This window comes from Aquarana catesbeiana, linkage group LG03 (assembly GCF_042186555.1).
Source record: "Aquarana catesbeiana isolate 2022-GZ linkage group LG03, ASM4218655v1, whole genome shotgun sequence".
NCBI lineage: Eukaryota > Metazoa > Chordata > Amphibia > Anura > Ranidae > Aquarana > Aquarana catesbeiana.
In genome coordinates this window covers 333,200,042-333,223,508 of record NC_133326.1, presented here as the reverse complement: position 1 = coordinate 333,223,508, position 23,467 = coordinate 333,200,042, and the positions used below count along the sequence as shown (strand labels likewise).

General features: G+C 43.8%; 1 protein-coding gene across 1 annotated transcript; it reads right to left on the bottom strand.

Annotated features, from left to right (window-relative positions):
• On the bottom strand, window positions 1-22,971 carry THOC3 (THO complex subunit 3). Its single transcript, XM_073620541.1, has 6 exons — window positions 22,727-22,971; window positions 10,528-10,684; window positions 8,269-8,473; window positions 6,760-6,921; window positions 4,230-4,330; window positions 1-472 (listed from the first exon to the last, which is right to left on the bottom strand). Exons 1-6 carry the CDS (start codon window positions 22,895-22,897, stop codon window positions 309-311), a joined length of 960 nt encoding a protein of 319 aa, XP_073476642.1. The 5' UTR covers window positions 22,898-22,971; the 3' UTR covers window positions 1-308.
• Between the last annotated feature and the right edge of the window lie 496 nt (window positions 22,972-23,467).

Below are 23,467 nucleotides of genomic sequence, written 5' to 3'. Positions count from 1 at the left end.
TTCAATGTCGGTAAATTTTCATTTGTCTTTTCATAACAAATGATCTAAAATAAAATAAAACACAAGCAGTTGAATACAAAATTTTAACACTAAAATATTTCCATAAAAAAAAGTTTTCACTCAATCATGGTTACAAAAAGTCCAGAGTCACTTTGTTAAAAGGAAAGGGTACAGTTCAATCACAGCCTGGGCATTTCTTCAGCCATGTCAGTTTGTAGGTGGTACATCCATCCAACTGGTGCCCGATGGCAAGCACAGCTTTTTTTTTTTCTTTCTTTCTTTCTTTAGCAGGTGGATATCACTGACCCTCAAGAGTCATTAGGAAGACCAAACAACTTCACAGTGCCAGCTTCACGGCTACTGTCATACTTGCCATCCTTGTCATCACAAGCAAAGGCTAGAAGATATCTCTTCGGGTGCCAGGCCACTGTGAAAGTGGGAGATTCACACTGAACTTCACATAACTTTTCACCTGCAAACATGTCCAAACATTAACACACATATATATAAAAATACATAATCCTTTAAAAAAAATAAATAATAATTTCTTAGGCCTTCATTCATTGAGGCATTTTTTTTCCTGCAGCCAGTAATCTCCCCAGCATGTTATCCTATGTGGCCATGCACACATAGGCTATCAGCCTTTTTTGGCCGGAAAAAAACCCCCAGAACTAGTGGGATGAGAGGAGTTTTTCAGTTGTAAAAATGTTCCAACTCTGATAAAAGCTTAAAAACGCTGAAAAACTTGGCTATGCAGCATTTTTGAGCCATAAGCTTTTGTGAGAGTGTAGTTTTGCTAAAGAACGCTATTGCAGAAACTCTGCAAAACTCATTCTACAGCTAACGCCACTGGCGTTTTTATAACGTCCTATGTGAATGAGGCCTCAATACATACTAAGTGGTAACTTTGACAAAACAGCTAAATACTACCCTTGTCACACTACACAAGTGCATAGTATAACAAATATCACAGTCTTTAGGAGATTCAAATTCTATAGACTCTGCTAAAGCCTGCCTCTCCCATGTGCTTTTTGAAGTGCTACTGAAAGATTATCACTTTTCCCAACAACAGAAAAACAACAGTGTCTACAGATAGCTCATCCCCCAAAGATTTTATACTTCTACAACCATGATCCCTCATGGTCTCCCCACTGCAGTATCCCAACCTCTCTAAAAACGTTGGCATTGGCTTTTACTTTGGGATGACATAGTGATTGGCGGCACAGCAAGAGTTTTAGTGGTATGGAGAGCTAGGCACAGCAAGTATAATTGCCTGGTCAGCCAGCAAGTTGCTTTGCCTTGAATGTGCAAAGGGACAGTGTTTGTTGAATGCCATCACACTGAAGACTCCTCTCTGGATAGATTACAAAATGTACCTCTTTTCCCTATCCTTATTTATACAAAACATGCACTCCCACTGAATGGAAGCTCATTTAGCAGACACATTTCAGTATAATTTAATAGCTGTATTTAAAAATATATATCATGACTGTTAAAAGTGGTTGTAAATCTTAGACATGAAATATGAACAAAGCATATCCCCCTATAGTGTGTACTTGTCTCAATCCAGAGCACCAAGTGTCATTTCTGTCTGCTGCCTCCTTCCTCTGCTATAAACATGAGTCACTTTTGATGAGCTTTCCTGACACCGAGAAAAAGTGTGACAAGGGAGCTCCAGCTGATTGACAGCCTCAGCTCTGTTCCTGTGTAGAGGAGCGTGTGTCCTTTCCCTCCAATCAGCTCTCTGCCTTCTGCTTTTCAGAGCAGAGAAATCGAGAGTAACTGCACTTGTAAATGCTGCTGTCAAAGTCAGTGCGCAGAGAGAGAGAGAGAGAGAGAGAGAGAGAGAGAGAGAGAGAGAGAGAGATTGTGGCTCTGTCTGAACAGACACAGAGCAGCGGCTTGGGTGCACCCATAGCAAGCGGTTTGCTCTGGGGGCACTCGGGAGGAGCCAAGAGCGCTGGCAGGGAACTGAGACAAGGAGGAGGATCTGGGCTGTTCTGTGCAAATCCTGCACAGAGCAGGCAAGTATGACATGTTTGTTATCTTTAACCAAAAAAAAAAAAAAAAAAAAAAAAAAAAAAAAAAAAAAAAAAAAACCCCAAAAGACTTTATCACGTTAAGCACACACTGTACACAGGACACTAGCCCACACAACCACAAGGCTACTTTTTTCAACAGTCCAATGTTCAATAACAGGTCATTGAGGCATTGGAATATACAGCATTCGGGATTAAATGCTTTCTAGGTGCATAAAAATAGTTTTTAAGAATAAAACAAATCAATAGCTTTGTTTACATAGACACCCTTTTAAGACCTGACAGATTCACGTTAACCACTTCCAGCCCACAATATAGCAAAATGGCGGATGTAAAGTGGTTGTATTATCCTGACTGGACATCATATGACGTCCAGCAGGATAAGCCACGGGGGTGTGCATCGTGGCAATCGGTAGTGCAGTGTGTCAGTCTGACACATCGCATCTCTGATTTAGGTGTGACATAGGCTCTTTACCATGTGATCAGTGTCCAATCACAGCTGACCACATGGTAACCAGGAAGTGCCATTTATCGGCTTTTCCTATATTCGCGCTAACAGGCGCGAGTAGAGGAGAGCCTATTGGCTGCTCTCCTGACAGGGGGGTCTGCGTTGATAATCAGCGAATTGATTATCAGTGCAGACCCATCAAGGATGCCCACTGGAGACCACCAGGGATGCCAATCAGTGCCTATTAGGGATGGCACTCTGTGCCCATCAGTGATGCCTGCTAGTGCTTCCTGAACAGTACTGCCTATCAGTGCCACCTATCGGTGCCCGTCATAGAAGGAGAAAACTTACAAAGCGCAAAAAAATAAAAACTCCAGTAGTGATCAAATACCACCAAAAGAAAGCTCTATTTGTGGGGGGAAAAAAAAAAAATGGTAAAAATTTTCTTACAGTGTTGCATGACCGCGCAACTGTCATTCAAAATGCGACAGCACTGAAAGCTGAAAATTGGCATGGGCAGGAAGGGGGTGAAAGTGCCCTGTATTGAAGTGAAGTGATTGCAATATTATACAAGAAGCAGCCCTAAAATTTTCCGCTCGCCTGCTCGCACTTGAGAAGTGGAAATAAGCTGAGGGTGAGTGTGGAGTAGGAGGGACTGGGCCAGGGGGCAGGGAGGCAATTGTCCACCTGCCTGCTCCAATGTCCTGTAAAAAAAAAAAAAAAGCCTGCTTCGCTTCTGCCAGAAGCAATCAGCCAGGAAACTGTCAGGAGGAGAGCCAGCTGGATCACACAGACGATCTCCCGCTGTGACACAGCATGGATTTGAAATGCTGGCTACCGTCAAAGTCCCGCCTCCTGGACTGGCTCCTATGATAGATTGGACCACTGTTCTATGTCAGGAAATGTAATCAGTGTGCTGTCTATCATAGGAGCCGGTCCAGGAGGCAGGACTTCAACAGCAGCCGACTCCGCTTTGCTCAGTGGGGGAATCGATACGCTGATCCCCACTGAACAGGTGCATGACAGGTCCGTCTCCGCTCCCTGTGCTGAGACGGATCTGTCAGAGTCCCGCTATCCTCTATGGGGAGATTGGATGAAAACGGACCGCCTGTCCGTTTTCATCCGATCAGCTAGACTGATGGAAAATAGGGTCACCAACTGTCTGGATTTCACAGGATCGGATAGCAGCGGGTGTTAGCTGACAGTGCACCGCTGACATCCATTGCTCCATAAGAGTGAATGGAGGCTCTGATCAGGTCCGCCTGTAAAACTGACAGGCGAAACTGATCGGAAAACAGTTTGAAAGAGCCCTATCACTGCACTGGGTAAATAATCTAGAACTATTTAATCTAAATAAATAAGGTAATCCAAAGCCACAAGCAAGGTATAAGAGGACAGTAGGCAGCCCAAACAAATCAGTTCAAGTGCCGGTATGCTAAAGATTCAGTCCATTGGGAAAAGATTTAATTTAGGATGGAGCACTTAAAATTTGCAGCTTAGCGCCTAATCTGCCAAGTATTTCAGGAGATTGCAACCCTTGGGCTGAAGAACCTCGTTGGCTTCATAAAACATACAACATATAAGTTGATAAGGACTATGTTTGAGCAGAACTTGAATTCATGTTTTAAAAAGGCATATAAATACATACTGGATTCCTAAACAGCAACCCCAAAATAAAACTTTTTATGATTCTCTGCTCAGTTTTTCTGTATAAATATGTTGAAAAACCATTTGTACAATACCTGTTTCAACATGGGCGATGTCAATGAAATGGTCCTCAGAAGCAGACGCCAGCATTTTCCCATCATAGCTAAAACTTAGTGTTCTCACAGGCCAATCCAAACTATAAACAAGGGAAGGACAGTTAACATCATTTAGCACAATTCTTCAAGAAAAACCCCAAAGTCATTTTATATGAGAAGAATTTTGCGGTTACAGGTCACTGAATTAAATAAATAATAGACAAAGCAATCGCTTTCTGAAAGTTGGTATTGGTATTTTGCATACACTTCAGTAGAGCCTACCCCCAACAACAGCACTTAGGCTTTTTGACAATTCATTGAAACACCGAGCACTGCAATGTGGGTTAGGGCAGGGACACAAACTTATGTTACCCTGCAATTTAATTTTTTTAATGCTGTAGGGCAGGGATCCTCAAACTACGGCCCTCCAGCTGTTGTGGAACTACACATCCCATGAGGCATTGTAAAACTCTGACATTCACAGACATGATTAGTCATGATGGGAATTGTAGTTCCTGAACAAGTGGAGGGCCATAGTTTGAAGACCCTTGCTGTAGGGGCTTATGAACCACTTCAATACCGGGCCTATTCTGGCACTTCTTTCCTACATGTAAAAATCATCATTTTTTTTGCTAGAAAATTACTCAGAACCCCTAATTATTTTTTTTTTTTTTTTTTTAGCAGACACCCTAGGGAATAAAATGGCGGTCATTGCAACTTTTTATATTGCACTGTATTTGCACAATAATTTTTCAAACGCCTTTTTTTTGGAAAAGAAACGGTTTCATGAATTAAAAAATAACAAAACAGTAAAGTTAGCCCAATTTTTTTGTATAATGTGAAAGATGATGTTACGCCAAACAAATAGATACCTAACATGTCACGCTTTAAAATTGCGTACACTCATGGAATGGCGCCAAACTTCGGTACTTAAATATCTCCATAGGCGACGCTTTGAAAACTTTACAGGTTACCAGTTTAGAGTTACAGAGGAGGTCTAGTGCTAGAATTATTGCACATGCTGTAACGAACGTGGCGATACCTCATATGTGTGGTTTGAATGGCATTTACATATGTGGGCGGGGCTTACATGTGCGTTTGCTTCTGAACGTGAGCTACCGGGGACAGGGGCCTTTTAAATTTTTTTTTTTTTTTTTTTTTTTTTTTTTACACTTTTTTTAATCACTTTTATTCCTATTACAAGGAACGTAAACATCCCTTGTAATAGGAATCTATTGTGACAGGTCCTCTTTATTAAGAGATGTGGGGTCAATAAGACCCCACATCTCTCCTCCAGGCTGGAAAGCATGAGATCGTAAAAAAAAAAAAAAAAAAAATCACTGATCTCACGCTGACAGCCGCGATCGCGGCTTTGTTTATTTCCGGGAACCCGGGCGTGACGTCATAACGCCACGCCCGGGCCTCCGACGGTCATAGAGATGCTGGTGACCATCTGGTCACCGGAAATCTCTATCGTCATCATTCGGCGCCTGTCGATTCTTTCTCCGGGCCCCCGATGGCAAGGGAGAGCCCAGAGAAGCACCGGATGGCGGCAGGAGGGGAGGGGGGTCCCCTCCCGTCGCCTATAAGAACGATCAAGCAGCGGAACTGCCGCTATGAGCTCTCTTATCATGCACAGAATCGCCGGCTGAAAAGAATGATATCTGGATGATGCCTGTAGTTGCAGGCATCATTCAGATATCCCCTAACAAAGTAAAGGATGTCATATGACGCCCTTGGTATTGAAGTGCTTAAAAGTGGCCTGCAGGTATGGTCTTTTACCTTATGGTACATACAGCTTTACTTTTAGCTGCCAACTTTCTGCTCGAGGAAAAAATACAGGAACTTCCACTGCTAGAACAGGAACAAGCATGTGAATAAAGACTGAAGTCAGAACTGCAAACGTATTCTACGTTTGTACCTCAGTACTTAAAGTGGTTCTAAAGCAAATAGTTTCTTTACCTTAATGCATCGATCCACCACTGCATCACCCGAAGCACCACTGCTCCCTCCTGCTAGTCTCACATGAGACTCCAAGAGCAGCGGGAACTATAGTCAATCAAATCCTGTGAGGAGGGAGCAGAGGGCATGGCCAAGCCACACTGCATGTGTCTATGGAAACGGCTTGCTGAGGGGGCACTCAGGGGAGAGGAGCAGCACAGCACCAGCTGGGGACTCCAGAAGAGGAGGTAAGGTACTGCTCTGTGCAATACTATTACAAAGAGCAGGTGCTCCAAGTAGAACATGATTTTTTTATTTTAAATTTAAAAAATGTTCACCTTTAGGATCACTTTAATAAGATTTCTAACAAGTATAGCTAAGTTAACAAAAACAGCAATTCACTAAGCTACAGCAAATGTTTGTGTTTTTAGTAATGAGAGCTAAAAGTCATTATGGGAAATAACATGCGTTATAGCTTAGAGAATTGAGATAATACATTCTTTATGCTTCACAAGTTAATTATTCTCAGCATGTGAACATGAGTATAACTGTCTATTCGTAACTGTGCTCTCGGAGCTCAGAGACATACCGTGAAAAGCAGCGTACACACACTAGCTCTTCTATATCCCATAAACTGACCAGGGCATCGGCACTGCCTGTTGCAAAGTATTTTCCTGTAGGATCAAACTTTATGCAGATGCAATTGGATGGGTGCGCGTTGATCGACTGAATTGGTTTTAACTCTGGGTAGCTACAGAAAAAAAAAAAAAAAAAAAAAAAAAAAAAAAAAAAGATATTACCATGTCAAAGAAGAAAAATCACTACTAATTATGTAAATTACATTGAAACAAAAAGAAAAAAAATAACATACTACATAAACCCCTGTGGAAGTTGAACTGAACTCAAAAATGAAGATTTGCTGCATTACAGGGAAATTGTAGAAATGCCAATTGTGCATATGCAGTACACTGAAAAAACAATTTACCTAATTCTGCAGCTTTGGAAAGACCCCTTTCACACTGGGGCGTCGGCGGTAAAGCGCCGCTAAACCGTCGTTTTTGCAGGTGTTTTTTCGCCCGATAGCGGGGTGCATTTAACCTCCACTAGCGGCCAAAAAAGGGTTAAAGCGACCCGCAAATCACTGCTGCAGTGGCGCTTTGCAGGCGGTTCGGCAGCAGTGCCCATTCATTTCTATGGGCAGGAGCGATGTATACACCGCTCCAAAGATGCTGCTTGCAGGAGTTTTTTTTTAACGTCCTGCCAGCGCATCGCCTCAGTGTGAAAGCCCTCCGGCTTTCACACAGACTGCAGGGGAGCCGCTTTACAAGCCCTATTTTTAGCCCAAAAGTATCTGAAAAACGCCTCAGTGTGAAAGGGGTCAAAAGAATTGTCTGCACCAGTGATGATTTGGGTAGTTCATTATAATTGCCTGTGCTCTCCCTGAAGCTGACCTTTCCCGCATTTACCACCCCTTGTTTTGTGTCTCTGTTGAGGCAGCCATCTTGGTAGAGGCGGGGCTCTTGTCAGAGCCTCCAGCAATGAGAACATTGAGCAGCACAGTAGTGACAATACTAAATCTCACTCCAGATATCCGAGACTAAAAAACGCACAAAAATTTCCTCTAGGTCCCTTTAAAAGCCTGGCTCCATATTCAACAAGCCTTCATACATATAATCCAGGTTTGGGAGTCCCTAGCAAATATTCCATAAAATAACAAAAAAAAATAAAGGAAGACACTAGTTTTGGACTCAAAACCAGACCCATCATAGAATCTGTTTTTTTTTTTAAATTAGCTCAATGCCATTGCATTATAAAAGATTTACTTTATTTCATAAATATAGCACAAACATTTATAAAAAATATCCTGAGACTAGCAGTGCCTTAATTCTCACAGTGCAGATACACACACACACACACACACACACACACACACACACACACATATATATATATACTAGAAGAGCATTGAAATTTTTCCAGATGAACTCTGGATAAAAAGGCACATTTTTTCCCCTGCTCTAGGGCTGGTTGCAACTGCATTGCTCAGTCTCAAAAAGTCACCATGTGAAGAGGGTATAAACAGTGGTAGGTCACATACCTCAGAATGTTGATGCAGCCATTCCCATTTGTGAGGAAGAACATATTGTTATCATTGTTCCACGAGATTTCATTAACCTCAAATTTGAACTGCTCCTCTGCTCTGGGGCGGTACGTTTTCACATCTATAAAAGTGACTACATCATCCTTATTGCCTACTGCAATAGTCTGACCATCTGGGCTCCAGCAGATATTTATGTTTTCACCTATAAGCAAGCACACAAATAGAGATAAGACAGGGATAACTGTAGTACAGTGCAAACATTTTTTAGAGGCAACCTTTATTTTTCCCTTACAGTAAATAGTTTTCTGCAAAATATATATATTTTTTTAAATATCCAGTAAACTTACAAAATTGAAACTGAACTTGTGCTATGTAAAGAAAAAAGCAAACATGTTGTGCGCCTGCTGAGGAAACTTCCCCTTATGCCACGTACACACGACTGGTTTAGCCGTCGGAATAAACTCCAAAGGTTTCTCCGACGGAATTCCATTCAAACTGTCTTGCCTACACACGGTCAACCCAAATTCCGACCATCCAGAACGCAGTGCCGTACAACACTTACGACGGGACTAGAAAAAGGAAGTTCAAAAGCCAGTAGCCAATAGCTTCCGTCTCGTACTTGCTTCACAGCATGCGTTGTTTTTGGTCTGTCGGAACAGCATACAGACCAGCGGTTTTCCCGATAGGAATTGGTTCCGTCGGAAATATTTAAAACATGTTCCATTTCTAGGTCCGTCAGAATTTTTAAAAGAAGTCCGATGAGGCCTACACACGATCGGAATAGACGATGAAAAGCTTCCGTCAGACTTTTTCTGTCGGACATTCCGCTCGTGTGTACAGGGCATTACTCTATTACCATTGGTCTCCAAGTTGTTAGGAGGTAAGGGGTAATCTCCCAAATACATTCAGAAGTGCTAAACCCCTCTCCACTCTATGTTTAAGCCAGAGTTGGGGCTTTAAACGAAATTTCCAGTCAAACAGTGTTAAACAATTAAAACATATGTAGGAATTGTTCTACCTGACAGAGAAAAGTCATGACTAATGCTACACATGACTACACAGGAAAAGGAGAGTGGCAACACTTTTCAGAGCCTGCAAGTCTCAAGTTTGGACTGCTAATGAACATCATATAACACATCTTGAACTTCCTTCCTCTCAGTACCTCATCTTCAAGCCCTGACTATGGAGGAATATAAATCCCGATTCCTCCCCCCCTCCGGTGCCACAATTGGCACCTTTCGGGGGGAGGGGTATAATACAGGTATTTGGACCCACTTCCGGGAATACCCTCAAACCCGCCCCCCCCCCCATTGTGTTCTGGGAAACACACAGTTCCCACAACACCATGGGGACCAGTGAAGACGCGCAGCACGACTCGCGCATGCGCAGTATTGAACAGGGCAGTGAAGCCGCAACGCTTCACTTCCCGATTCCCTGACCGAGGATGGCGGCGGGGGCAGCCCAGAACCGAGCGATTGCTCGTCATCTGCTGCTGACATCGAGGGCACCCTGGACAGGTAAGTGTCAATTTATTAAAAGTCAGCAGCTGCAGTATTTGTAGCTGCTGGCTTTTAATAATTTTTTTATAAGGTGGAGCTCCTCTTTAAGCTCATTTCAGAAGTGAGTCGTGACCCAAGACTTTCGGTGTTAAAGACTTTCAGGCATGGTAAAAGTGTACTCAAAATGCCCTAATTTACTAAAACTGGAGAGAGCAAAATCTGGTGCCCCAGTGCATTGTAACCAATCAGCTTCAATTGAGCTCTGACAATAAAACCTGGAAGTCGATTGGTTTATAGGCAGTGCTGCACCAGATTTTGCATACTTCAGCTTTAGTAAATCAACCCCAAAATGTCATAGCTACTTATTTGGAATAAAAAAAAAAAAAAAAAAAAAAAAATCAACATTTCCACAAGATCACAAACAAATGCAGCTTTGGTTGATCAATCACAGGCCATCGCAGCGCCATATGATCAATCAAAATCACAATAAAATCAAGGATTGAAACAACAACTTTCTAAAATGCATCAACCAATAGATAACACAATATGAATTGTTTTACCCCATGAGTCATCTGCTGTGTGCCCTTTGCTCCCAACTGTTCAAATAAAGAAAAAATCTTTAATATATTGCAGAAAAGCAGGTTTGCTAGGTGTGACATAGAGGTGTGGCTGTGTTGCATTTTTAAATGTTTGGAATGTTTTCTCTGGTAATGCAAAACTCCTAGACAGCTACAAACTAAAAGTAGAGGTTGCTCACCTTTTGTTGTAACAGTTGTGACGCACCTTTCAGATCTAACATCCCATATGCGTATCGTCTTATCTCCTGAAGCAGTGACAAAGAGATCTGGGTTTGAGGGGTGCCAGCACAGCTGGTCCACACTGTCTCCATGGCCACGGTAATTAAGTTCTTTTACCTACAATATAAAATGAAGGGCAGTCTTATATTAAATGCATTCCGCCTGGGCAGTTGGGCAGCAATTTAGCCTACAGTGCTAGGTTCCTAGCTTTAATTGCCACCAACCACCTGGAAAATTAGGCACTTGTTATATTACAGTACATTTACTGGTTTCAAGTTAAAATAATTATTTTTTGTTAGAAAATTACTTAGAACCCCCAAACATGATATATATATTTTTTTTTAGCAGAGACCCTAGGGAATAAAATGATGGTTTTTGCAATATTTTATGTCACTATTTGCGCAGCACTCTTAAATGCAATTTTTTGGGGGAAAAAAATAATACACTTTAATGAATTAAAAAAAACTAAACAGTAAAGTTATCCAAATTTTCTTTTGTATAAGGAGCAGTTGGGTTTTTTTTTTTCCAACTGCTCCTGAACTTTCCTCTGTGTTATCTGATCAGTACATGTACACATGCAGTTGAGTTTAGAGGCTTTTTTTGGAATGCAAAAAAAGAAGGGTTCAAAAGCTGAGTTTAGAGGCATTTCAAGCGGCTACACGCGGTAACTTGCATTTAGCCACGTTTCGTTTACAGGTGTTTTTGATTTTTGGCTATTTTAAAAAAAAAATGCTTCTAAATGCAAAACGCGGCTAAACACGGCATGTAAATGCAGCAAAACGTTTTAAACATGGGTTACTGTATGTCAAGTTCAATCATTCAGGAGAGGTTGTAAAAATGTCCCATGTACATCAAGCCTAACAAATTACACAGACATCCAAAATAAACTTGACAGGCAGCAAGTCCCACTCTAACCAAAATTGTGACCTGGATTTACACTTTTATATATGTCACAGAAACTCATTAGAGAATCCGTTTCCCATCCATGTAACAAATAGCCCAAATTGTGACAGATTCATTTACATATCAGTGAGATAGACATATTAGGGCCGAAACAACTAATCGATTAGGAAAATAGTTGACAACTATTTTCCTAATCGATTAATCGGCCAGCTGATTAGTTGGCCTGCATAAAGAATGCATTATTTGTTTACATGAGGAAATACAATGCAGCACACATACAGCTCAGTACACAGTCCATACATGTCAGAAGACACAATGCAGCACACATACAGCTCTTTCAGCTTTTTCCCACAAATAGAGCTTTCTTTTGGTGGTATTAGATCATCTCTGCGGTTTTTATTTTTTGCGCTAACAAAAAAACAAAAATCGCACTAATCGTATATTGATTGGTTTGCGCAAAAGTTATAGCGTCTACAAAATAGGGGAAAGATTTATGGCATTTTTATTATTTTTTACTAGTAATGGCGATGATCAGCGATTTTTAATCGGGACTGCAACATTATGGCAGACAGGTCGGACACTTTTAACATATTTTTTGGGACCATTGACAATTATACAGCGATCAGTGCTATACAAATGCACGGATTACTGTATAAATGTCACTGGCAGGGAAGGGATTAACGCTGGGGGCAATCAAGGGGTTTACTGTGTTCCCTCGTGTGTGTTCCAACTGTAGGGGGATGGGAGTGACTAGAGGAGATGACAAATCATTGTTCCTAGCTAGTAGGAACTCACGATCTGTCTCGCCTCTCCTCACGAACAGGGATTCGTGTGTTTACATACACACACACACACACACGCCTGGCTCTCGTGCCCCCAATTGCGTGTGGCCGGTGGCCATAGCGACCAACATACAGCTACGACAGTTCGCGGGATCGTGCCGACATGCCGCAGTATAATGGCGGCGGCTAGTCGGCAAGTGGTTAATTTTTTTTTTTTCCTTTAACTAAAAAAAAAAGGTTTTCTGAGTCTGATGATATTTACCAGATTCAACCTCTAATAGTATATACAGTAGCTCTTCGGTCTGTTATTCTCAGAGTGGATTAGAGATTTTTCTTCCTAACCATATAGTATATGTAAAAAATACTGCATAATGCCAGTAAATGGAGCTGAGGAATGATGCAGGAAATCAATAAATCTGATCAGAAAGATTCCAGATAAGGGGTGTCAAACTCAATTTCATTGTGGGCTCATCAGTATTATGGTTGCTCTCAAAGGGCCGGTTGCATCTGTAAGAATATATAAATGTACCTACTCTATCATATTAAATAATTGCCTCTGCGTTCGATTACTGGTTTTAGTAATACCTTAAAAAGGTACAATCACTTTAAGACGTCATGCACACTTGATGTTTTTGGACATTTTTACAGCAGCTGTTTTTGGCTTCAGACTTTTTTTTCTACAGTCAAACTCCCCATCATGTTATCCTATGTGTCCATGCACACATAGGCTGTTAGTTTTTGGCTGGAGCGTTTTTTGGCTAAAAAAAAAACCCCAAAACAGTGGGTTCTGAGAGCAGGTTTTCAGCTGTTTTCATCTGTAAAAACACTCCAACGTCAAAAAACGCTGATAAACGCTCAAAAACGCAGCTCACCAGCATCTGACTTTTGATCCATTGAAAAAAAAAAAAAAAGCTAAAAAATGCTAAAATGCAGAAAACCGCTATTGCAAAAATGTTGAAAAACTCACTGCAAAGCTACTGGCGTTTTTATAACGTCCAGTGTGCTTGAGGCCTAGACTTGATTTATGAAGGGCAGGTGCAGACTAGAATGGAGCCCACTCACACTCCTATAGCAGATGATGCAAGTCTGAAAAGGAGGGTCGCATTCCGCTGGTATCATCCACAATAAACTTTTTTTGGAGACTGCTCAGACAGAACATGGTTCTGCTGTGGTGTTCAGCCTGAGCAGTCTCCAATAAAATTTCTTGTGGATACCAGTTGTGTGCGAACCTCCTTTTCAACTGGCATAGAACTGTATTATTCTCATAATTATAAGCAGATGTCCAGAGCAACCCCCCCCCCCACATACATCATGCAAAGAACCCCCCCCATCATCAGAAGTCAAGAGTCCCCCACCCACCCTTACATTACACCTCCCTTTCCTTGTGCTGCGCCTGGAAAAAGCTAGTGGCGAAGCTTGGAAGTAAAAAGTGCCGAGTCTGGAGGAGGATCACAGGAGGGCTGGAGTAAAATACCAGAAACTACTGAATGCCGAGAACAGGGGAGGTGGAGATGAGGGGGTGTTGCAGCTGCACAGGATCTGTAGGAGTTTTGTCCTCCTTTCTGCTGCCAATTGCGGAGATTTGGGGGGGGGGGGGGGGGGGCTGGGGGGAGACAGAGAAACCCTTCCGCGGGGGTGCGAGGGCCACGTGAAATGGCCTGATGGGCCAGATTCAGCCCGCAGGCCTGGTGTTTGCGACATGTGCTCTAGGGCAGTGGTTCTCAACCCGGTCCTCAAGTACCCCCAACGGGCCATGTTATGGGAATTTCTCTTAGATAAAATAGCTGTCCAATATATCAAGCGATTGACTGATTTAAAGCACCTGTGCAAGATAAAGGAAAATCTGCAAACGTGGCCTGTTGGGGGTACTTGATGACAGGGTTGAGATCCACTATTCTAAAGAATGCTGGAGTGAACTGCTATATACAGTGGGGACGGAAAGTATTCAGACCCCCTTAAATTTTTCACTCTTTGTTATATTGCAGCCATTTGCTAAAATCATTTAAGTTCATTTTTTTCCTCATTAATGTACATACAGCACCCCATATTGACAGAAAAACACAGAATTGTAGACATTTTTGCAGATTAAAAAAAGAAAAACTGAAATATCACATGGTCCTAAGTATTCAGACCCTTTGCTGTGACACTCAGGTGCTGTCCATTTCTTCTGATCATCCTTGAGATGGTTCTACACCTTCATTTGAGTCCAGCTGTGTTTGATTATACTGATTGGACTTGATAAGGAAAGCCACACACCTGTCTATATAAGACCTTACAGCTCACAGTGCATGTCAGAGCAAATAAGAATCATGAGGTCAAAAGGAACTGCCTGAAGAGCTCAGAGACAGAATTGTGGTAAGACACCGATCTGGCCAAGGTTACAAAAAAATTTCTGTTGCACTTAAGGTTCCTAAGAGCACAGTGGCCTCCATAATCCTTAAATAGAAAACGTTTGGGACGACCAGAAACCTTCCTAGAGCTGGCCGTCCGGCTAAACTGAGCTATCGGGGGAGAAGAGCCTTGGTGAGAGAGGTAAAGAAGAACCCAAAGATCACTGTGGCTGAGCTCCAGAGATGCAGTCGGGAAATGGGAGAAAGTTGTAGAAAGTCAACCATCACTGCAGCCCTCCGCCAGTCGGGGCTTTATGGCAGAGTGGCCCGACGGAAGCCTCTTCTCAGTGAAAGACACATGAAAGCGCGCATGGAGTTTGCTAAAAAAAAACACCTGAAGTACTCCAAGATGGTGAGAAATAAGATTCTCTGGTCTGATGAGACCAAGATAGAACTTTTTGGCCTTAATTCTAAGCGGTATGTGTGGAGAAAACCAGGCACTGCTCATCACCTGTCCAATACAGTCCCAACAGCTGCAGGGACAGGACAACTGGTTGCAATCGAGGGAAAGATGAATGCAGCCAAGTACAGGGATATCCTGGACGAAAACCTTCTCCAGAGTGCTCAGGACCTCAGACTGGGCCGAAGGTTTACCTTCCAACAAGACAATGACCCTAAGCACACAGATAAATTAATGAAGGAGTGGCTTCACAACAACTCCGTGACTGTTCTTGAATGGCCCAGCCAGAGCCCTGACTTAAACCCAATTGAGCATCTCTGGAGAGACCTAAAAATGGCTGTCCACCATCGTTTACCATCCAACCTGACAGAACTGGAGAGGATCTGCGAGGAGGAATGGCAGAGGATTCCCAAATCCAGGTGTGAAAAACTTGTTGCATCTTTCCCAAAAAGACTCGTGGCTGTATTCGATCAAAAGGGTGCTTATACTAAATACTGAGCAAAGGGTCTGAATACTTAGGACCATGTGATATTTCAGTTTTTCTTTTTTAATAAATCTGCAAAAATGTCAACAATTCTGTGTTTTTCTGTCAATATGGGGTGCTGTGTGTACATTAATGAGGGAAAAAAAATGAACTGAAATGATTTTAGCAAATGGCTGCAATATAACAAAGAGTGAAAAATGTAAGGGGGTCTGAATACTTTCCGTCCCCGCCGTAAGTAAAATGTAACATCTGGTACTATAAGGAAGCCAAGGAATCTGTTCATGGCCACAGGGAAATTGTTAGTCCCACTACAACAAAATGACTAAAAGCAGCAGCTACGAAATTCAACTCTAGCCAAAACTGTCTTTTTAATTTTGCAGTGTTGAAAGTTTAGAACCTCTGTAAATAATGAGCTGCAACCCAGCAATAAAATCCTGATAAACGTGTCAGACAGAAAGGGACGAAAAACAGGCGTTAGACTTACCGGTAACTATGTCCAGTAGTCTTCCAGGACAGCCCTTGAGAGATTGAGCTCCTCCCATCGCCACAGGAAACACGTTGCCATTCAGTTCAAAAGGCGGTCCCTCAGGCCCATGGTCAGTCATCACCAAGAACTGAAGGATGGAACTGAAAAACATAAAATCAGAACATGTAATATCACCAACTTAATTCAAGGGTGGGATCGTGCTGTCCTGGAAGACTACTGGAAATACCGGTAAGTCTAACTCCGGTTTTCCCCAGTCGTCTTCCAGGACAGCCCTTGAGAGGATGTCCAAGTACTCACCAGATTGTGGGGGGGGGGTGGAGCACAGCTTGGAGGACCTTCCTCCCAAAAGCACGGTCCTGACTAGACAGTAGGTCTAGTCCAGTGGTTCTCAACTCCAGTCCTCAGGACCCACCAACAGGCCAGGTTTGCAAGATAGCTGAAATACATCACAGGTGATATCACTTGCTGCTCAGTGATTGCAGTATTCTACTCTGCAACTCCCCAAGGTAATACTTAAAATCTGGCCTGTTGGTGGGTCCCGAGGACTGGAGTTGAGAACCACTGGTCTAGTCAGTAATGCCTTGTAAAAGGTGGTAAAGCTTGACCATGTGGCTGCTTTGCAGATCTGCTCTGGGGGTGGCACCAGCCTTTTCCACCCAGGACGCCAAGCATGCTCTTGGAGTGTCTTAATACCCCCAGGAGGTTATCTAGTATTCTAGTATTCTATACCCCTCCGTAATAGCTAACTTGAGCCATCTAGCTAGAGTGACTTTCGAGGCTTTTGACCCTTATGCTTCCCAGAGAACAGGACAAAAAGTAAATCCACTCTAATTGTCTTGGTTGCTTCTAAATACATCTCACATCCAGCAAGTGAAATTGCTTTACTTTGTCATTTGAGGCATCTTGACAGAACGACAATTTCCTGGGACTTATGAAATTTAGATGCCGCTTTTGGCAGGAGTCCAGGATCTGTCCTTAGGATGACTATCATCCAAGATCTGGAGGAAGGGCTCTCTGATGGAAAGAGCTTGCATTTCACTCACCCTATGGGCTGCAGTGATCGCAATTAGGAGTACTGTCTTAAGTGTGAGCAGTCTTAAAGAGGCCCTTGAGATTGGTTCGAACAGCACCCCCAGAAAGGCTCTGAGGATAACCGATAGGTCCCAGGTTGGGGGCTTGTGAATCTGGACTGGTCTGTGTCTTGTGACTGCTTTACAGAATCTTGCGATAAGTAGATCTTCCTGTGAGCGTTTTTCTAGGTACACACTCAAGGCAGCGACCTGTACTTTAATTGTACTTAGCGACAACCCCCGATCTATCCTTTCTTGAAGTAACTCTAGGATACCCGTTGTGTCCTTGCTTTCTTCCCCTCTACTATCTAACCAGGAATTAAACTTTTTCCAGATTTTACCATAGATAGCTCGGGTGACTGGTTTTTGACTCTGAAGTAGAGTTCATATAACCCTCTCTGATAGTCCCTTGTTCCTGAGAATTTCTTCCTCAGTAGCCATGCTGAAAGTTTTAATGTGGCAGTTTGTGGATGCCGTAGAGGTCCCTGTGAAAGAAGGTCATGTCTGATGGGTAGCCTCAGAGGAGGTTGATCTGCTAGCTTTAGAAACATTGTAAACTACGGTCTCTTGGGCCAGAATGGCGCTACCAAGGTTAAACTCGTCTCAGGTGGAGGGGTAGAAATGAGTATGCCAGGCCAAGATCCAGGGGTCCTGCAGAGCATCCACTGCCAGGGGTTGATCTCCTGGGCATAGTGAAAAGAAATCCTCTGGTTTCCTCCAGTAAGCCACTATGTGATCGAATACTTCTGGATGCAGAGACCACTCTTGATTCGAAACTTGTTGTCGACACAAGAAGTCTGCAGTATCGTTCTGCTCTCCCTTTCAGATGTACCGCAGAGATGGATTTGAGGTTGTTTTCTGCCCACTGAAAAAATGTACTCGGCTGCCAACATCAGCCGGGGACTCCTGGTACCCCCGTTTGTTGATATACGCTACAGCTGTCACATTGTTGGAACGGACCTGAAGGTGGTGACCCTGGACCATTTCCTGAAAGACTAGTAAAGCTCTGGAAAAAGCTGTCAGCTCTTTCCAGTTGGAGAAGATATCTTTCTTCTCTGGAGTGCACTTGCCTTGAGCCCAGCGCGAGTTGAGATTAGCTCCCCATCTCGCCTTGAGCCCAGCGCAAGTTGAGATGGGCTCCCCATCCCCAACTGCTAGTGTCTGTGGTCAGTATGGATGTTATGGGTAGTATCCAATGTACCCCTTTTTGAAGGTTCTCCTTGTCCTTCCACCACCATAGAGATCGCTTTACTCTGGTGGGAATCGTTATGTACTCTTCTAGGTCTTTGTCTTTTAGTTCTTCCAGCAGAAACCTCTGTAGGCTTCTTTGGTGGAAGCGGGCCCATTGTATGGCTGGTATTGATGCCGTCATAAGTCCTAATGCTGACATCGCCTCTCTTACTGTGCAGCTGCGACTGGATTGAATACAAGACATCCTCAGTTTCAGGTTGGATATCTTCCCTTCTGGCAGCACTATCTTCTGATCTCTGGATTGAATGTTGTAGCCCAAAAAGAGAATGGGTTGGTTTGGATTTTTCTTGATTTATTATCCACCCCAAACGTTGTAGGCCGAGTTGTGTTATCTCCAAATCCTGACGAAGCTGCTTCTCTGAGTGGGCCATGAGGAGTAGATCGTCCAAATATGGTACAATCGAGATGGACTGGAGTCTCAAAAGGGACTAGTGCTTCGGCCAAAACTTTGATGAAAATTCTCAGGGATGACGACAGTCCGAAGGGAAGTGTTCTGCACTGGAAGTGATAAATTGTCATCAATTTGAATTGCCAGACAAAGGAATTTTTGACATTCCCTCTTTATTGGAATATGTAGATAGGCATCTTTTTAGATACAAAGTTGCCATAAAAACTTCTTTCTGCAGAAGATTTTTTATCGAATAAATGGACTCCATGCAAATTTTTTTGTATCAGATGGATAAGCTCAGAGGCCGGGAGGCTCATAATTAGTCTGAACTTTCCAGATGGCTTTTTTATCACAAACATGTACGTATAGAAACCGCCCCCCTCTTCCTGAGCTGGGACTGGCACCAATACATCTTGATCCACCATCTCCCCAATCAGTACCAAATGCTCTTGCAGTTGTGATAGCCAGAATTCTAGATTCCTAGCTACGCATGTTGTGGCTAGCGTTGGCCATCGCGCATCCCAGGCCATTTTCAAGACTATGTCTGTTCTCCTGTCCATTGCGTCCTTTAAATGCCCCATGTCCTCAAAGGCCAAGTCAGACTGCTTTGATACTTTAGAAAGGGGTGCGTCTAGTGTAGGATTTTTATTCCAAATGGCTTCTGGGTTCTCGTGAAAAGGAAACCTTTTTAGAGAATTAGAGAAAAAGGCTTTTTTATCGGGCTCCACCCATTCTTTTCGAAGGACAGAAAGTATGTTATGTATTGGAAATACTTTCGCCTTCTTTTTCCCCAGGGCCTCGTACATTTTATCATGTTTAGAAATTAATGAAGAGGAAGTTGTCCAGAGGAAATTGTCCAGAGTGTCATATATTGCGCCTAACAAATCGTCCACTTCTTCAAGGGACAGTTTGTATTTAGTAGTTATGTTAGCTACGGCCTGATCTTCATCCTGATCAGAGTCAGAAGATTCAGGCCTAACTAAAGCGGGGCTATGCTCCCTGACTCTTCGGGGCTCCCCTGAGCTGGAGGTTGTAGGGCCTGGCGAAGCAGGAATTGCAGCTGCGTTACTGTTAGATGTGGATGTGTTCACATCTGAAATTATCTCTCTAGGGGATTTAAAAGTTGATGCCACCTCATCCTTTAAAGAGCTGAGAAACTTTGCCGGGGGGGAGTCTGCTTCTGATTTAAGCAGGTTTGCAATACACCGCCTGCACAAGGCTCTATTAGAGCTTGATGAGTTTGTTCCCACAGTTTGGGCACTTTTTGCTGCCAGACTTGTCCTCCCTGGGTGTCTCCTTTGCCTGCAACACAGAAAAAATGGGTAGGGGGTGTTAGCTACCAAGCTCCCCCCTCCCCTTACACCCTTGCTGCACATCACCATTGCTGCAGATTCCCGGGACAGTTAGGGGTCCACCATCATGGAGTTCCCTAATCCAGCCCTACAACCACCACCACACATGGTAAATAGCACAGTATGGGGCTTGCCCAGCAGCCTACCTGTGCTTGGCTGGTGCTTCGGCCGGAGTGTCCTGGGGATTCACCTTCATGGTACCCACTCTACTCCAGATCCCGCTGCTAGTCCGGTTTAGCTGGACGGGCGTTTTCTAGGCCCAGCCTGGCCTTCCCCTTCCCCTTGTGCCCTGGAGACCCGGATGTCTCGGAGCGCAGTGATGACGCAGTTCCACCGGAAATGACACGAACGCCGTCTCCAGCCCCACCACGACTGAACAGCCAGGAGATTAAATGGATGTTGCACGCCACCTCACCTGCGCTGCACAGTCGCACCCTTGGGGAACCTGCATCACCCTGCCACTGGCCCTCACCAGGCATTGGAAGGAGGGGGTGACGGTCTGCTCCTGTCTGCTGGACAGTACCTGGGCCAAAAGATCAAATGGTAAGGATCTAAATAGAGCACCGATAGGACCCAGTCCCCCTGTACAATCTCCTCTCCCTTCAGGCAGCCCCTGAGAGATGTAGTCCTTCCTTTCCTGGTCCCTCAGCAACATGTTTCTCCGACGGAGGAAACACAAATGATTGACCTTGGGCCTGGGCGCCTTTCCTGTGGCGATGGGAGGAGCTCCATCTCTCAAGGGCTGTCGGAACACGACTGGGGAAAATCTCCTCAATACGCACTAAGACAGCAATAAAAACACCTTTTTTGTAACGTAGTAATGATTAGATTCTATGTCAGGATTATAATGCTGTCTTTGTCTTCCTCTACCCACAACACATGCCCCCGATGCGCATGAAGGTCAATTTGGAGCTACTTTTGTACCTCAATTTGGGCAGATTTGTGCGTTTTTAAAGCAGCTGAAAACAAACACATACCAACAAACGAGGTAATAGATGATAGTTTTCTCTATTGATGAATACAAAAACTCCAAAGCACATGCATGCAAATACCAGAGAAAATTTCCTTAGGGGCTGTGGGGTTCAGTGCGATTTCAGCCCATTCATTTTAAATGGGCTAAAAATTGCTCTGCACCAACAGTAGTGCATGCGCTACTTACCAACCAGCCGCCACAGTTATACTGCAGCAGGTTGGCTCCCCTGGGCGAACCGTCATAGCTATACGCCGGGTCACCTTTTGACCACTAGAGGGCACGCCTACGGCACCACGCCAAAGCTGATGCATTTGCCCAGCGATCGCGATGACCGTCGGGCACCCGCGACTGCTCCACACAGAGACAGAAGAGAGATCTGTCAATGTAAACAGAAAGATCTTCATGCTGTCAGGGGTGAGGGGAGCGATCTGTTGTTCATACCAGGTATGAACAGAGATCGCTCTCCTCACCCAGGCAGTCCCCACCGCCCCCAGATAGAATTACTCCCTAGGTAACACAGTTAACCCCTTTCCTGCCAGTGACATTTACACAGTAATCAGTGCATTTTTATAGCACTGATCGTTGTATAAATGCCAATGGTCTAAAAAATGTGTCAAAAGTTTTCCGATCTGTCTGCCATAATGTTGCAGTCCCGATAAAAATCGCAGATCGCCGCCATTACTAGTAAAAAAAAAAAATTAATAATAAAAATGCCATAAATCTTTCCCCTATTTTGTAGATGCTATAACTTTTGCGCAAATCAATATACGTTTATTGTGATTTTTATTACCAAAAATATGTAGAAGAATAAATATCGTCCCAAACTGAGGAAAAAATTTGCTATTTTTAAAAAAAAATTGGGGATATTATAGCAAAAAGTAAAAAATAGTGTTTTTTTTTTCAAAATTGAAGCTCCTTTTGTGTTTATAGCGCAAAAAATAAAAACCGCAGAGATGATCAAATACCACCAAACGAAAGCTCAATTTGTGTGGAAAAAAGAATGTCAATTTTGTTTGGGTGTAACGTCGCACGACCGCGCAATTGTCAATTAAAGCAACGCAGTGCCGAGTTGCAGAAAAACGGCCTGGTCATTGAGCAGCCAAATCTTCTGGGGCTGAAGCGGTTAAAACCGCACTGCACCCCAATTGCACGGTACAAAAGTACCATGCGATCCAGTGCGAGGCAAATGCACTGTGTTTGCCACCTGCTTTTGGGGTGTCGTTAACCTCGTATTGTCACCGGCTGGAGACTGCAAATGTGGTGCATTTTGCATGCAGTGTGAATCGCACAGGAACATACAACGCGTTCCTGCATGAACTGGCCCACACTGACCAATGGCTTGGGGTAAACACTGCAAGAGCCTGTACACTCCCCCCCCCCCCCACACACTGACTCAATGCTACACAAGCTTCAATGCAAAAGCCATAAATGCACCTTGATCATTAGGCTCTTAAGGTCAACACTTTCGCCTTCACTTTTTTTTGTTTAATGCAAACAGTGCCTTCAAACATTCTCTGATGTACAAATAATCAGAAGGCTCAAACACAAGCTCAGTGTGTAGACACCTGAGCGGAGAGATAGGCACATAGAACACTGGGCTGACAATGAACGGTCCTATCATATGACAGGGCTACCAGCTGGGCACCGTGCAGTATATGCTCAGGTTCCTGCCCTCTCACCAGTCGGTCTTTCTCCAGAACAAACACGCTGGCCGTCTTGTCGAAGGAGCCGGAAGCAAGGCGGCGCCCATCGCAGCTCCAGGCCACCGAGTGCACCTTGGCGCTGTGTGCCGGGAATTCTCGGGTCTTGCTGTTTCCTCGGAAATGTTCCTGCAGCGCTTGAGCCGACATGGCGAGCCGCACAGCACACGTCACTAAGCTGCGACGAGCGTCGGCTCCCTGCCATGACTCTACTTCCGGTGTTACCGGCCCCGCCTTCTCTGGTTATAAACAAATCCTATAAGAACAATACTATCGTTCCTTTTACTTTGTAATTCACCTTAGAACGTTGATAACTTTAATTTATCAGGAAGATACACTGGGAATCTACTTGAAAACGTTAACAAAGCCCACATGACTAAAATATTTAATCAATGTTGAACTAAAGGCAAAACTTTTCTTTCACTTTGCGTAACATAATAGCCCTTTCACACCGAGCCGCGGGTGGCGTTGGTGGTACAGCGGCGCTATTGTTAGCGCCGCTTTACCGTCGTTTTAGCGGCACTAGCGGGGCGGTTTTAACCTCCCATTGGCCGAAAAGAGGTTAAATCCGCCCGCAAAACACCGCCGGAGAGGCGTTTTGCCAGCGGTATTGTAGCGTTGCCCCATTGATTTCAATGGGGAGCAGCGGTGGAGGAGCGGTGAGTTCACCGCTCCAAGGAAGCTGCTGGGACTTTTTGTGACGCCCTGCCAGCGCACCGT